The sequence below is a fragment of the Vicia villosa genome, linkage group LG5 (assembly GCF_029867415.1).
Source record: "Vicia villosa cultivar HV-30 ecotype Madison, WI linkage group LG5, Vvil1.0, whole genome shotgun sequence".
Classification (NCBI taxonomy): Eukaryota; Viridiplantae; Streptophyta; class Magnoliopsida; order Fabales; family Fabaceae; genus Vicia; species Vicia villosa.
The window spans coordinates 40,062,740-40,076,977 of NC_081184.1; the positions used below are offsets into that span (position 1 = coordinate 40,062,740).

At 35.9% G+C, this 14,238-nt stretch overlaps 1 protein-coding gene across 1 annotated transcript; it reads right to left on the reverse strand.

The window, feature by feature from the left end:
- Nucleotides 1–200: 200 nt before the first annotated feature.
- Nucleotides 201–1,558, reverse strand: LOC131604551 (two-component response regulator ORR24-like). The gene is made up of 2 exons (XM_058876984.1): nucleotides 1,301–1,558; nucleotides 201–1,046 (listed from the first exon to the last, which is right to left on the reverse strand). The coding sequence occupies exons 1-2, from the start codon at nucleotides 1,556–1,558 to the stop codon at nucleotides 201–203; spliced, it is 1,104 nt and encodes a 367-aa protein (XP_058732967.1).
- Between the last annotated feature and the right edge of the window lie 12,680 nt (nucleotides 1,559–14,238).

Sequence of the window (14,238 nt, forward strand, 5' to 3'; positions counted from 1 at the left end):
AAACAATTATGTAACAGAAAATTGCTCATTCGGCTCATTTTGTAACTAACCAACAATATACAATCATAAACCATATTGTGACATCTCCAAGTTGTCTCATACTTTTAACTATTCTAATATTTTTCAATAAATTAATTAATTTTGATTTGAATTGGCATAGGTTAGCCATGAAATAGAACTTGGTGAACTTGGTGAACTTTTTATTCCATTTCTAGAAAGCGCTTCCAAGAGTTAAGGAGATCATCATCTTCTATGCCTTCCCCCATCTTTCTAATGTCCTCTAAAGTCTGAGGATCAGTTTCTTCAACCGAAAAGTCAATAAAAGTATCATCATTCCACAGATTATTGTTTGTGTCTTCCAAAGAAGCAGATGATCCAACAATAATTGGCTCTACATTATGTGCATGCTGTGAATTCATTTGACTATTTTGACTTGTTTTGTGAGACTCCAACACTGGCAAAGAATTGTGGGGAAACGGAAGTAGCTGAGGTTCCCTTCTCAGATCTTCATAATCTGAAATGCTTGTGGTTTTTGAAGAAGGTCCAACAAAAGGGGAGTTAGTAGCCCTAATGTCATGGAAGTGGGATGTTGTAGATTGGTTAACAAGAGTTGGAAAAGTAGAGGTGTGATGATATATAGGAAATGTGGATGGTGGTGGATGGATGATTGGCGAGGTGTTGTTGATAGGTTGAGATTGAATAGGTTGAATGAGTGTTGAAGAAGCAGATGATCCATGGAAGTCGTGGAAGGTTGTTGGAAATCCAAGTGGAGTTGGAAGACTAGAGGTGTAATGATATGTAGGAAAAGTGGATGGCGGTGGATGGTTGTTGATATATTGAGATTGAATTAGTGTTGAGGGAGTATCTCCACTCATGTTGAAACCAGATGGAGAGTACATTTGTGTGTGAGATTGATGGACATGCTTTTTGTTAAAGGAGCTGTTGGTGATGTTTTGAGATTGATCAGTAGGCTGAAGAATCTTTGTTGAAGGAACCCTATCTCTATCAGCTTCATGTGTAGCCTCTTTGTTACGAAGTCTGTATCTCTGCATCACAATATCGGTCACTTTAGTCACTCACCAGCGTCTAACAAAGATTTCAAGATTTGTGCAAAACAATATTCATCAAGAATCATCAATATTTGTGAAGAAACATTCATCAAGAATCATCAAGATTTATGCAAAACAATATTCATCAAGAATCATCAAGATTTATGCAAAACAATATTCATCAAGAATCATCAAGATTTATCAAGATTATTGAATAACATTGATCAAGAATGATAAAGAATGATACGTACCTGGAGATGGCTAGCGACATGAGCGGTAGTAATTCCATCAACATTCATTAAAGAAACTATTTTACTCGGAACAACCTTTGAATTTGAAATGTCAATAAGTTTAACAGCATCAACAAACTTTGCATGGAGATCATGAGACCAAACTACACGACGACGTTTCTTATTATTAGGTGTCGACAATGAGTCATTGTCATCATCAACATCATCATGATGTTGCTCTTTCTTTCTTTTAGGCATTTCGTTAATCACCGCAGCCATGTTAGTAAAAATTGAAGTGAAAGTGTTACTTTATATAGAGAGAGCTTTGAGTGGTGGTTGAGAGAAATCAGTAAAATCTAGAAAGATTGTGTTAATAAATATCAATATAATCACAGCAGCTTGTGTTGTATATATACACCAATTTTACTGCTCAATCCGCGGACACCTACCTCACTTGTTAAAAGTCACCGTTGCATTGACCAAACTTTACTAGGGCTATATAGTATTAAATAAAATAATAATAATAATAATATAAAATATATTTCAGAATTAAAATTTTGTAACGCGACGCCACAATAGATGTAAAAAAAACCTAAATGAATCTCGAAGAAAAAGATAACAACACAGGTTGAAAAATATTTGAATTTTTGACCGAAGAAAGGCTTAAAACACTGAGTAAAAAGACTTTGTATAAAAATTTCGGTGTCTCTTCACCTTATATAGTGCAACCGTGACAAAATTCTTTTTATTTTCTCAAAATTGAATTTTTATGGAACTCTAATGATATTTTTTAATTACCGTTAAATAATTGTTTTTTTATAGCAATTCAATTATTATTTTTTAACTCTTGTTAAACTTATATCAACCGTGTTTTAATTCTGCTCTCTTGTTTTATATATATATATATATATATATATATATATATATATATATATATATATATGTCTAATTTTCCTTTTTGTTTACATTGCATTTTGACCTAGCGCAGAAAATTCATATAAAAGATGCAAACGTTGACCTAAGGTTGACTTTTATTGAACAAATGCATGAATGACTAAATTACGATGCAAATAAAATGTGAATAAAGAAACAGCTACAAAAGTCAACTCTTGGACTATTTACATCTGATTCTCAATCATAAAGACATTGATACTCTTCAAAAATACATATGAAATTAAATTCTCTTGATTTTTCATTCATCTGGATCTTTGAGAAATGCAATAAAATGATAGATGACCTGAGACTAAGGAATACTCTTGATTCCTCCATCGATAAATAAATGCAATGCTAATGAGAATAGAAGAAATGCCAGGAATCTTGAGTTTTAACTTAAAACTTAATGAATGTTTTATGATTTATGAGATACACGATCAAATGAAATGATCATGCTATGCTAATGCTAATGAAAAACTCAGGGTAGTATTTAGGGTATGAAACCCCCCATCGGCCAAGACTTTATTAATCCATACATTTTCGACCTTTGCCCATATGAAAAAGGGCTTCAGGTGTTGTAGCATACCATAACCAGGCCTTTCGAACATGGTCTTATCTTCATATATTGAATAATGATTCAGCACATAATAACACAAATGTTTGATGTTTGTTAATTCCTCAGCCAATCCATTGTCCTCCTCTTTAGCTACTTCACTGATCTGATCGTGCTCTATGGGTAACATAAAGATCATTTTACATATTATATCTAGTTCTTCTTTAGAACTAGAATCAAAGTTATTTGTTGTCATATCTTCGTTTTCTTTCTGCATGGCCTCTTTAGTTACTTCACTGATATGATCGTACTTTATGGGTAACATAAAGATCATTTTACATATTATATCTAGTTCTTCTTCAGAACTAGAATCAAAGTTATTTGTTGTCATATCTTCATTTTTTTTCTTTCTGCATGGCCTCTTTCTCGGATTTTTCCATAGGCGGTAAAGGAGGGAACAATGTTTGCTTCCATGCCTTTTCCCCGTTGTTTACCTTGGATTTTGGTAAACAACCGCAAGTCTTTCTAAAGAATAGATAAGGCTAAGATACAATTATCAGCCTTATTTTGAATTTATCTTTGTCGAACTTCAAGTCTGAATCACTTCAAAAACCTTATAGGTCCTAGTGTAACACAACTTTGCCAATATAACAACGTCTTCGCTAGGTCTTAGTCGAACTCATCTAATTTAAATTTCCCGTCGAAATCAGCTTGTTTACCTCAAATATTTCCTTAAGTTTTTACTAGGACATCTCACACCTTGTTAAGCGTCAGAATTACAGCCAACGGCCATCTTAACTTCAGTCGTGGCTTGACAACAACCACTCTTAACAAAAATGAATGACAATACTCCAAGAAGCTTATACCAAACGGGTAAATATATTTGAGACATCACAATGGTTAAGGTTTTATTTCTTAATTTCTTTCTCTTTTAAACATAGTAAAGTGTCAATGGTAAAAGATTTGAAAGTTGATCTTTGACATGACCTCTAGCGCAAACCTTTTAGGGGTATGCTTTACTAGCCTTTTGTCAGGCCTAATTAGCTATCTCAACTCTACCAAATTTCGACTAAGTCTAAGTATCTCATTGTAATCTTAGACAAAGCAGTCCAGGATCTCCTTCAAAACCTTGATTGCTCGTGTTTTTAGGCTTGGATCGAGCTTGACACTTATGTAAGTTGGCCTCATAGTCTTCCCATCTCTTAAGTCCACATCTTCCAAAGGATCTGGAACTTGCATCCTTTGGGTTGATGTTACCGAATATTTCTCAAACTCTAAAGGCTCATCTTCATATATACAATCGAGCCTGCGGCTTTCTATAGCTGTTTCTTGGCCATTATGGCCAATCTATCTTGTTTGAACATATTCAAACGACGAGGCTTCGACAATCATCCTTTCTTATGATTGGGCCTCTAAAGTCAATATTATCCTGTTTTCAGCCACATAGAGCGAAATTCAAGCTAGTGTGCTCGATTCAGGCATCAACATCTTCTGATTTAGACCATCTATTATAGCTCTTGATGGTCTCGTATTCCCACATAGAGTCGTGCATAAGGTGTAGCTTTATGGGGTAGTACACTTTAGCCCTTTGAAAGTGGAAATTTGTTCTCGTGGGCATACATGGCGAAATATTCCCCAATTATCGGTCAAAGTTCATGCTATCATTGTGGTTTACTTCCGCATGGAAAAAACTTTGACCCACTTCAATATGTTCCACAATCCCACCGAGCTTCCGGATTGTGATTCGTTGGTGCATGGAAGAAGGTACACGCCCTACCCCATGTAACCACTCTCGACCAAGCAACAAATTGTAATTCGCTTTTGTTGGAATTGCCATAGAAATAGTTGGTCTAGTGGTGGTCCCTACAACCACATATACTTGGATAAATCCTAAGTCCTGACTGGTCTTTTCCTCATAATTTGACAAGACCATATTATTTGGCTTCAGATCTGTATTGTACTTGCCAATTTTTACGAGTAAAGAATGTGGCATTAGTGGTGTAACACTCTGAAGGAGTCATTTCGCTCTCTCACACGGATGAACTTGTCCTTTCAATACTTGTAGTAATTGTAGTGGGAAAAAGGGCTTTCCCTAGATGACTACTTAAATACACACATCTACTCTTCGTAGGCTTAGAGGTGTAAAAAGAAAAAAAGAATCCCACAGTTGGAATAACAACTAGGTCCTCGTTGATCATCTCGAAGGCCTTAACATAACCCCAACTGTTAGGGAACAGTTTGGAAGGTGAAATGTTGAGAACCCTCAAGACCTCCATGGAAAAGGGGGGAAAAGGGAAAATAATTCACATATCATTGATGAGGTGGGGTAGAAATATAAGTATAGGGAAGGAAGATCAAAGGAGATGGTCGTGGTCGCCTTCTCTTACGGTGAACATGCCTCCAGGATAACCCGGTCTTCATCATATAAAGAAGAAACCTCCACTTTTGATCAGAATAGAAGGATCTATTCATCAGAACTATAACAAGATCTAAAATCTTCGACGTCCTTGGACACAACGAAGGGGGTAGACATTTTCTATTTGTTCCTAAGAAATCTGTAGGACAAAAATAAATCTCCACCATCATCATAATATTCAAAGGGGGCAACTAATAACCTTGAAATCTACGATCATACACCTAGCCTAAGCCCTATTTTAATTGTTTCTTCATAAACCCTATTCACCATTGAAAGTGATGAAAAGGGAAATTCATACCTAGAAGAAGGTTGTGAAGGAGGAAGTATGAAAAATTAGGAGTTGAGATGTTCAGATGATCTTGCAGAAGTATGGAGCTAAATGGAGTAAATGAAATAAATAATAGAGCTTTTTATAGTGGAGTGGGAACCATAAGGGATCCATGAGATTCCCCATAATTTGGAAAAAATTTCACCATGTGTCTAACACGTGCCATTAGTGTTTAGGGTCTCGAGAAACATGTTAGAAGTCAGGCTTAGGATCTAGAAGGGTGATTATATCCCTTTAAAAATTTATTCTCTTTTAAATTTTTTTTCAAAGATGGCATGCGGAAGCGCTCTGGGATCCACTTGCGTCTATTCTGAACCGCAATTGGTATAATCGGATATGCGGCTAAATCTTTAATAAATGTGAGAATTACTCAAGATGAGAAGTAGCTTGAATCAATTGGTTTTGAAAATATCTTCATTTGAACATTTATATACTCAAGCACCTACTTCCAATGAAATGTAATTGGCAAATTGACTTGGTCAATTTATCGAACACTTGTTGTGCAAATGTTGTTATGCACAAATGTAACGCCTGTATTTCGATTTATTATTTAATTTAAATTATTTTGGTATTTATTGAGTTTTGGCGTAGCTTGGGCGATTTAGTTGGTATTATTTCGGGATAGCGGATCGAGAGTTAATTGAGAATTTTAATATTTTCAGTATTAGAAATAATATTGGAATAATATTTGAAGTTTTAGAAATATTCCGAGTAATTAAAAGTAGATCGGAAAATACGAGGTATTGAGTAAATAGGGAGTTTAATAAAATAAATTGGATGGGCTGAGTATTGTGATGCACGTGTGATTGGTTGTGGCCCAAATTGGAATTTGTGAGGTAATACACCTAGGTTTTGGAAACTCAGTAACATAACGTTTTGAGGAGAGAATAGTAGCAGAGGAATAAGGGTTTTGGTTATGCTACGGGAAGACATTGCTGAATCAAAGAAAGTGAAGAAGAACAGAAACTGCAGAAAAGAAAAGGAAACCGGAATAATTGTGCGAAGCTGGAAGCTTAGATTCGACTGAAAGTTATAGAGCGGACTCCGAATACAAGGTAAGAGTGGGGTTTTCGCTCTATAAACGGGGATATGATGGACCGTATGTGGGGTTTTGGAAATTAATATTATCTCTAATTGTTGCTATGAAATTTGATGTCGCTGATGTTGTTGTGTGAATTTTTCTGGAAATTGTATGTGGAAATTGTTGTTGTGTGGTATTTGAATTGTTTGTATTGTCTGTGATTTTGGAATAAATTGGAATTGTGATCGATGAATATGTATTATGTGCTGTGAACGAATTGGTGATGTCGTGTTGATGAATTTCCTGAAAATAGAAATCGTTTTGGGTTGAACTCTGAAGATGAATGAAAAGAAAATATAAATTTTGAAGAAGAAGAAAAAAAACAACATGGGATGGGGGCCACGATTAAGGGGTTGACGTCCCATTGAAGAAGTGAGACGGGGGTCCAACAATTTTGTGGATTATTTTGGTATTTATACTGGTAACGTGCATGTGATAGCTTTGTTTCGCTCTTTCTTTTCAATTTATTATATAATTTGGATTATTTTGGTATTTATTGAGTTTTGGCGTAGCTTGGGCGATTTAGTCGGTGTTATTTCGGGATAGCGGATCGAGAGTTAATTAAGAATTTCAATATTTTCAGTATTAGAAATATTATTGGAATAATATTTGAAGTTTTGGAAATTTTCCGAGTAATTAAAATTAGACCGGAAAAAATGAGGTATTGAGTAAATAGGGAGTTTAATAAAATAAATTTAATGGGCTGAGTATTGTGATCGGTGATGCTACGGGAAGACATTGCTGAAACAACGAAAGTGAAGAAGAACAGAAACTTCAAAAAAGAAAAGGAAACCGAAAGAATTGTGCGAAGCCGGAAGCTTAGATTCGACCGGAAGTTGTAGAGCGGACTACGAATACCAGGTAAGGGTGGGGTTCTTGCTCTATAAACGGGGATTTGATGGACTGTATGTAGGGTTTAGGGAATTAATATTCATTATATGTGTTGGTATGATTTTTTTTTTCGGTGATTGTCATACCCTAATTTTAACCCCCCCCCCCCTGAGATGTCATACCTTCAGGCTTTTCATCAGATCAAAACAGATACTCAGAGCAGTCACTTGTTTGTCTGATACTTAATCGAGGATGTTCAAAAACAAAAGAGCTCAGGCAAAGGATAAATCAATAAAAGGATTAGTCTCTAATACAATCATAGGACTCAAAAAGCTTCATTCTATTTACCTATGATTGATTAGACACCCAATCATCTGGGCCCAAGTTTGCTTAGTTCACTAATCTAGGGTTTTGAGCCCATCAGGGACTGTAATCAGGGATCACATTTAGGAAACCCTAAAAAGCCCCAGGACATCCATCATTTGGTTCAAACATCTTAAATTGGTTCATATGACATTATCCATTGGACATTACACTTTAATTCAAGATCTACAGTCATCAATTTCATCTGGTCGACAATTAGGGTTTTTGACCTAATTCACTTGGACAGTTGACTTTTAATCAGGACATGGGTCCACAACTCAAAACATGACTCAAGTGCTTCTATTACCTCAATATAATCCATTCATATCACTCATTTAAGGAGAAGAACTTGATTCATTACCAAAGCCCAAGATTTCACTTCATCTGGAAAAGTCAACTGTACAAGATCACCTTTGACTTTTAGAGTTTTGGGTCAAAACATGACTTTTAAGGATCAATATCATCAATATATGATTATTGAAGTCATTTGACCAAAGAAAATCAAGAAAATCAATCAAGAATCAAAAAGTCAAAGATTGACTTTTCATACTTAGAAATTTTTCAAAGTGTTTAAGAGTCTTTTTTTCAAAATTATGGAAGGCAATATCTCAAAATTTCAAGTACAAACTGAAAAAAAACTTCCAACATCAAAGTTGTAGATTTTGATCCAATGAACAACTTCATCACAAATGATTTTTTGGCTAGAAATCAACCATTGAAGATTTATGGAGCTTCAAAGTGACTGCCTTAACAAAACTAGCAAAGAAACCATAGTTTTCTTCAAACTTTATGGGACTTTTTCACAAATTTCCCAAATGATTTTGAAGAAACTCCAAACTAATGGATTGAAGTACATGCCAAGAGCTTTCCAAATTGTTTTCAATCTTCTCCAAATTCATTTTGAGCCAGGAGTTATGCTTGTTCAAAGTTAGGCCCATGGAGTGAAGTTTCAAGGCATAACCAATTTTGGTTTTGGTCATTTTCGTGCAAGGACCTATACTAAATGGTGCATGTACACTTCAAATATATCAGAAGAGATTGGAGAGAATCATTTGAATCATTTGCATCAAGATTCCAAAACATCCAAAAATCAAAGCCATGTGATTAAAGTAATCATTACATTTAGGAATTTATGGCAAATGGTGATTCATCAATTGGAATCTTTTCTAAGCCAATTAGAGAGCTCTACACTTCATGTCTGTCCCCTAAGATCAGAAAAGATCAATGGATGGGGAGCTAGCTCGAAAACACCATCATTGCATCTTGGAGATTCCTTGAATTCCTTCATTGCCAAGAAACCAAAGTGACATCATTAAGCAAGCTTACTATCTCCAATTGCTCTGAACATTTTGCCTATAAATACAAGTGCATACCTCAGTATTAAACACACCAAAGCAACTCAATTCCTTGCTTTCTCCTTCTCTCTCTCTCTCTCTCTCTCATGCTTATGGTTTATCAAAGTTCTTTGGCAAGAAGAATCGATTTCTTCAAACCAAAGCTCTTCTTTGAGAAGTAAGCATTCTAACATCTCAAAGAGGTTCATTAGAGGTGATCCAAGCACCTGGATCACTTCTGTAAGTGGAGGAACACCATAGCCACTTTCATTTTGAAGCTCGAGCAGTTGGAGGTCTGTAGCATAATTCAAAAGGTGTCAAGCAAGTCCAAGCATCCAAACATGTTCCTTAGGATGCAGTGAAGCTATTCAGATGGTCGCAGCCTATCTGTAAGTGCAGAATCACTACTTTCCATTCTCACTTGGAGCTCAAATAGAAGGGGTCTGGTAGAACAATACTGAAGCATTCAAGGTGCAATAAGTATTCAGTTAGCATCACTGAGTTCCAAGGAAGCTTTTAGGATCATTCATACAAGCCCAGGTGCTCTCCATCATCCTCACGACCTTCAGTTTCAGAGGTATGTTTTTGAACTCCACCTCTTTAATTTAAGCACTCTTTGTGATAAAACTTGATACCATCTCATTCAACATCATTAGAGGATTAAAAACCCTCTATCATCATATGTTTATCTTTCAGTATAGTCATTTAATTTGATTTTTCAGTTTTAGGGTTCTTCACGTTTTTCAGTTAATTCATTAGATGTAGTCAATATAAATATGTGTTAGCTATATATTTAGAATCGTGAGTGAATTTAGAACAAGTTTCATGTTTACACCTTGGCCATTGGTTGAGAATTGAGAGATCTGGAAATTCAAAAATCCAAGAGCTAGAGGTTGAAGACGAAGATGGCAGTTGGCGCGCCAATTTCAAACATTCCTGGTCAAGTTTAAAATATATTTAGTGCAAGGTATTCATATAACGAATACATCATTATAGCCCAGTGGTAAAGAGAGTTTGTGTGTTGCGCGTGCCCAAGGTCTGGGGTTCGAATCCCCCTCGACCCAGACCTTTTGATTTTATTTTCTTTTTTTTGCTCTATGCACTTAAACAACATATGTATTGCATTGGAGTCACCACTATGACACCAAGCGCGCGTTAGCTGGTTGGTGTGTGTTTTGAGTACTGGCTTCAAGGGCATGGGTTCAAACCATGGTGAGGCCAAAACCAATTTTTTACTACTTTTCTTCTTCATTTTCTTTACAAGTTCACACAACAAATTAACCAATCAAATTAAATCATTTCTTTTTGATTTTTCACACACTTGTCACTTAACATATCTATTTTATGAATAATAAAAAAATCACAAAAATATTATTTATTTGATATATTTTTATTAGGTTTAAAATAACATATTTTTTAAGTATTTTAAAATGCTTTAAATATAGTTTTCTCTTAATTTTCAAAACCTAATCTCTTGTAAATATTTTTGTGACAAAACCCTAATCATGTAGGTCTTAATTAGGTATAGACTTTGTCTTTACCCTAATTAAGTTGACTTTTGTCAATTTTCAAAACTGTTTTCAAACTTTAATTAAACAGACGACCAAGGTTTTCAGGCAACAAAACCTTGTATCATTTCAAATCATTCAACTGTTTTTTTTCATAAACAGTAAATAAATCTTTGGGCCTCTAATAGAGTGTAAGACCCAACACCTTTTTCTTTTCATAGTTTGTTTTCAAAACTGTATTTACAAAATCTCCTTTCTGTTTTCAAAACATTCTTCTGGTATTTGAAGGGCATTATTCCCAGTGAAACTCTTCAGATACCTATGTGACCTATGTCCATCTTCACTTCTTCTGTTTTCAAAAACCTTTAACTGTTTATCATAAATATTCAACTGTTATCAATCAATTGCTGTTGAGGCTTTGTACATACATCTTCAAAGGCCTCCACTCCATCCAGGTTAGGCTTTATAGCTTTCATTTTACTGTCTTTATTTAAATTACTGTCAAATATAAACTGTTTATATATTGTTTAGAACTACGTCTGAGTGTACAACGTTAGGACAGTTAAACTATATATATATATATATATATATATATATATATATATATATATATATATATATATATATATATATATATATATATATATATATATATTATAGGACTATGGCCTAGGATTGAGAATGTCTTCCCGGTGAAGGCTCTTTCCTAATTAGAGATATGTAGTTCAAACCCTCAAGATGAATTATTCCCGGTGAAACATCTTTAAAAAGCCTTATAACCCAAACTAGGATACATCCACCCAAGAGGAATTATTCCCGGTGAAACCTCTTAACCATTTGCTTAAAGCCAAAATAAGTTCAAAAACTACATAGCTTTCTCTTGTGCTATAACAAGGACCCTCGATGACCCTCGATTAGCCTCCTCTTGGGCTTTGTACAAGGACCCACAGGCTTCCTAAAAGCATTCCCAGCTTCCTCTTGAGCTTGTATACAAGGACCCATCAGGTTTCTTATAAACATAGGAACAGGTCTTTAGTTACCTTTTAGCCTATCCTGGTGAGTTTCTTACATTCTTTAAACCAGACTTTAAACATGCTAAGATTGTCTCAATCTCACATTGAGTACACCTTTTGGAATGAGAGACATGGACAGTCTCTGTCACCCTTATCTTCATTAATCTTCCTTAGCAGAGTCTAGGATCCATAGTTATCTATCCTCAATCAGAGTCAGCCTTAATCTTGGGCTTTAAACAGGAAGTCTCAATTAGATAATCTTTCTGCTATCATTCATAAATCCCTGGAAAGGGTTAGCTTCCAAAAATCAGTCTTTTAATAGATAATTTCACCAGCTGAGTCAAAACCCCTGGAAAGGGTTAGCCTCCAAAAATTGAGCTTTCAAAAGACAAACTCTCCAGCAGAGTAAAACCCCTGGAAAGGGTTAGCCTCCAAAAATTGAGCTTTCAAAAGACAAACTCTCTAGTAGAGTAAAACCCCTGGAAAGGGTCAGCCTCCATTCATTCTTTAAAAAGATAATCTCATCAGTCTCAGTCAGTAAAAGACATATTCCCCAGTTAAGAGTCAGCCACAATTCTGGGCTTTGTACAGAATACCAAATAAAATCCATCAATTAAATGCTCTCCAGCTAGAGTCAGCCTCAATTCTGGGCTTTGTACAAAACACAAAAACTTCTTAGTTTAAGTCCACCCCCAGTAGAGTTATCTCTCAGGGTCAATAAAACAATAAGTCAATCAAAAGCCTCAAGCTTGGGCCTCATTCAAGCCAGATACAAATCAAATCTTTCAAACAATAGATAGACATATCTCATCTTCATAGGTAGGCATTTCTCCAATCTCACCACAAACAAACAATCATTTCAAACAAACAATCATTTCAAACATTCTCCCATTTAGGACTCGTGAAAGGCATGCTCTGGCTACATCCCAGACTTGTACAACTTTCCCTAATTTGGTCGAGAATCTTTCATTCAAGAGGCATGTGGCTGTCATACTTGATCAACCAAGTAGGCTCCCTCTCTTAGTGAAACAATTTTAGCTTTTCTGTCACTTTAAAAAGGTTTGTGGTGGAATAGTAGAAATACCTCTCTGTAAAGATGATTTCATGTCTCTTTACTGTAAACAGAGATTTAATTCAAGCTTCAACCTTGAGCTTCAAGCAAGGCACCAAAAATCATTAAAATCCCTAATTAGTTCTCCGAACTACAAAAAGCTCTGACTTCCATTAGGGATATGTAGGCATGAGGTTCACAAGGAATCTCAGCGAGCTAATAAAATACCAAAAATAGTCAGTCAGTCTGTGTTTCTTTTAAATCAATTCAATTCTCTCTCCTAACACAAAGGAGAAACTTTCCCAATAACAAGCAACAAACACAATCACATAGACACGGAGAAGGTTCCCGTAGAGTACTACGGATATGTAGGGTGCTTAAACTCTTCCCTATATATAACCGACCTCCCGGACTCCAGAATTTCTAGTCTAGGTGAATCCCCACACTTAGCAAACTCTTAGGGTTTATTTGAGATCTTTTTCCCCTTTCCTACTCGTAGGATAATTAAAAAGTTCGTGTGATATCGTAGGAAGAACTGAAACAAAATTCATCCCGCCCCGGGCACATTCTCCTTCCAAATTCCGCGTGAAGGGTCTAGCGTGCCGTCCTCCCAAGTGAAACGGGGAGGTAAAGAAAACGACACCACAGAAAAATGGCGACTCTGCTGGGGAAAGTAATAACCTTGGTTTTTCATCCAAACCAATGGTTGACCTGTGCTGGTCCAGCCCCCAATGAGGAATTAGGGATGCCAAATTCCCCCTCAAACAAGAGAGGTCCTGCCTAACCTCTGTGTCATTTCATGTGATTGTTGCATAAATATTTGTTTATTTTGTTTATTCTGTATCGGGAAAGGGCTTGATTCCCCCTTGTGGTGAGAAATCCTATACCCAGATTTGAGTGCAACATAAGATAGGATGGAGGATGTCTTCTCGGTGAAGGCCCTCTAATCTTGGTTCTCAATTCTACTCTTGGGATTTGCCTGGCTGGTTGTGATTAACTGCGCCAATGCATTGCGAGACTGATTTGTACCAGGAGGACCTAGAAACACATTAACCCCACTTAAAGCCTTTCTTAGGACGTAGAGCGGTGATTACGAAAGTAATTGTCACGCAGATACTACACTTAGAGAAAACTCTCTTATAGATACCAGTCAACGTATCTTTAAGGTTGAGCAAAAACTCTGAGATCCCTAGAACCCGTTCTACAGGTACAAAAATCCTTATCCTTAGTTTACCCTGGGGCGAGGTTTGCGTTGTGACTCCATAACCACTATACCCTTCTACGCCATGTTTGTTTAAAAACTCTTGTGTGTGCATTCATGCATTCATGCATTCATCATAATAACTAAAAACAAAAAGAGTCTATTTCGAGTCGTTTTTCAAAGAAACTAAATAACGAACGTTTTGAACTTCATAGAAAGTGAGAAACGGAGAAAGGACTTAAGGATCTATATCATGGATTACGGAAGAAAGAGAGCTAGGAAATACACCTTCAAGATTCCTAAGGTCGAGGAATTGGAAAAGCTCGGAAAACTGGTGGTCAACCCCC

Excerpts from the sequence above, each read along its gene's own strand:
- LOC131604551 (XM_058876984.1), bottom strand. The coding sequence starts at position 1,558 with ATGGCTGCGGTGATTAACGAAATGCCTAAAAGAAAGAAAGAGCAACAT. Across the intron at positions 1,047-1,300 it reads ATGTCGCTAGCCATCTCCAG|AGATACAGACTTCGTAACAA; the intron begins GTACGTATCATT and ends ATTGTGATGCAG.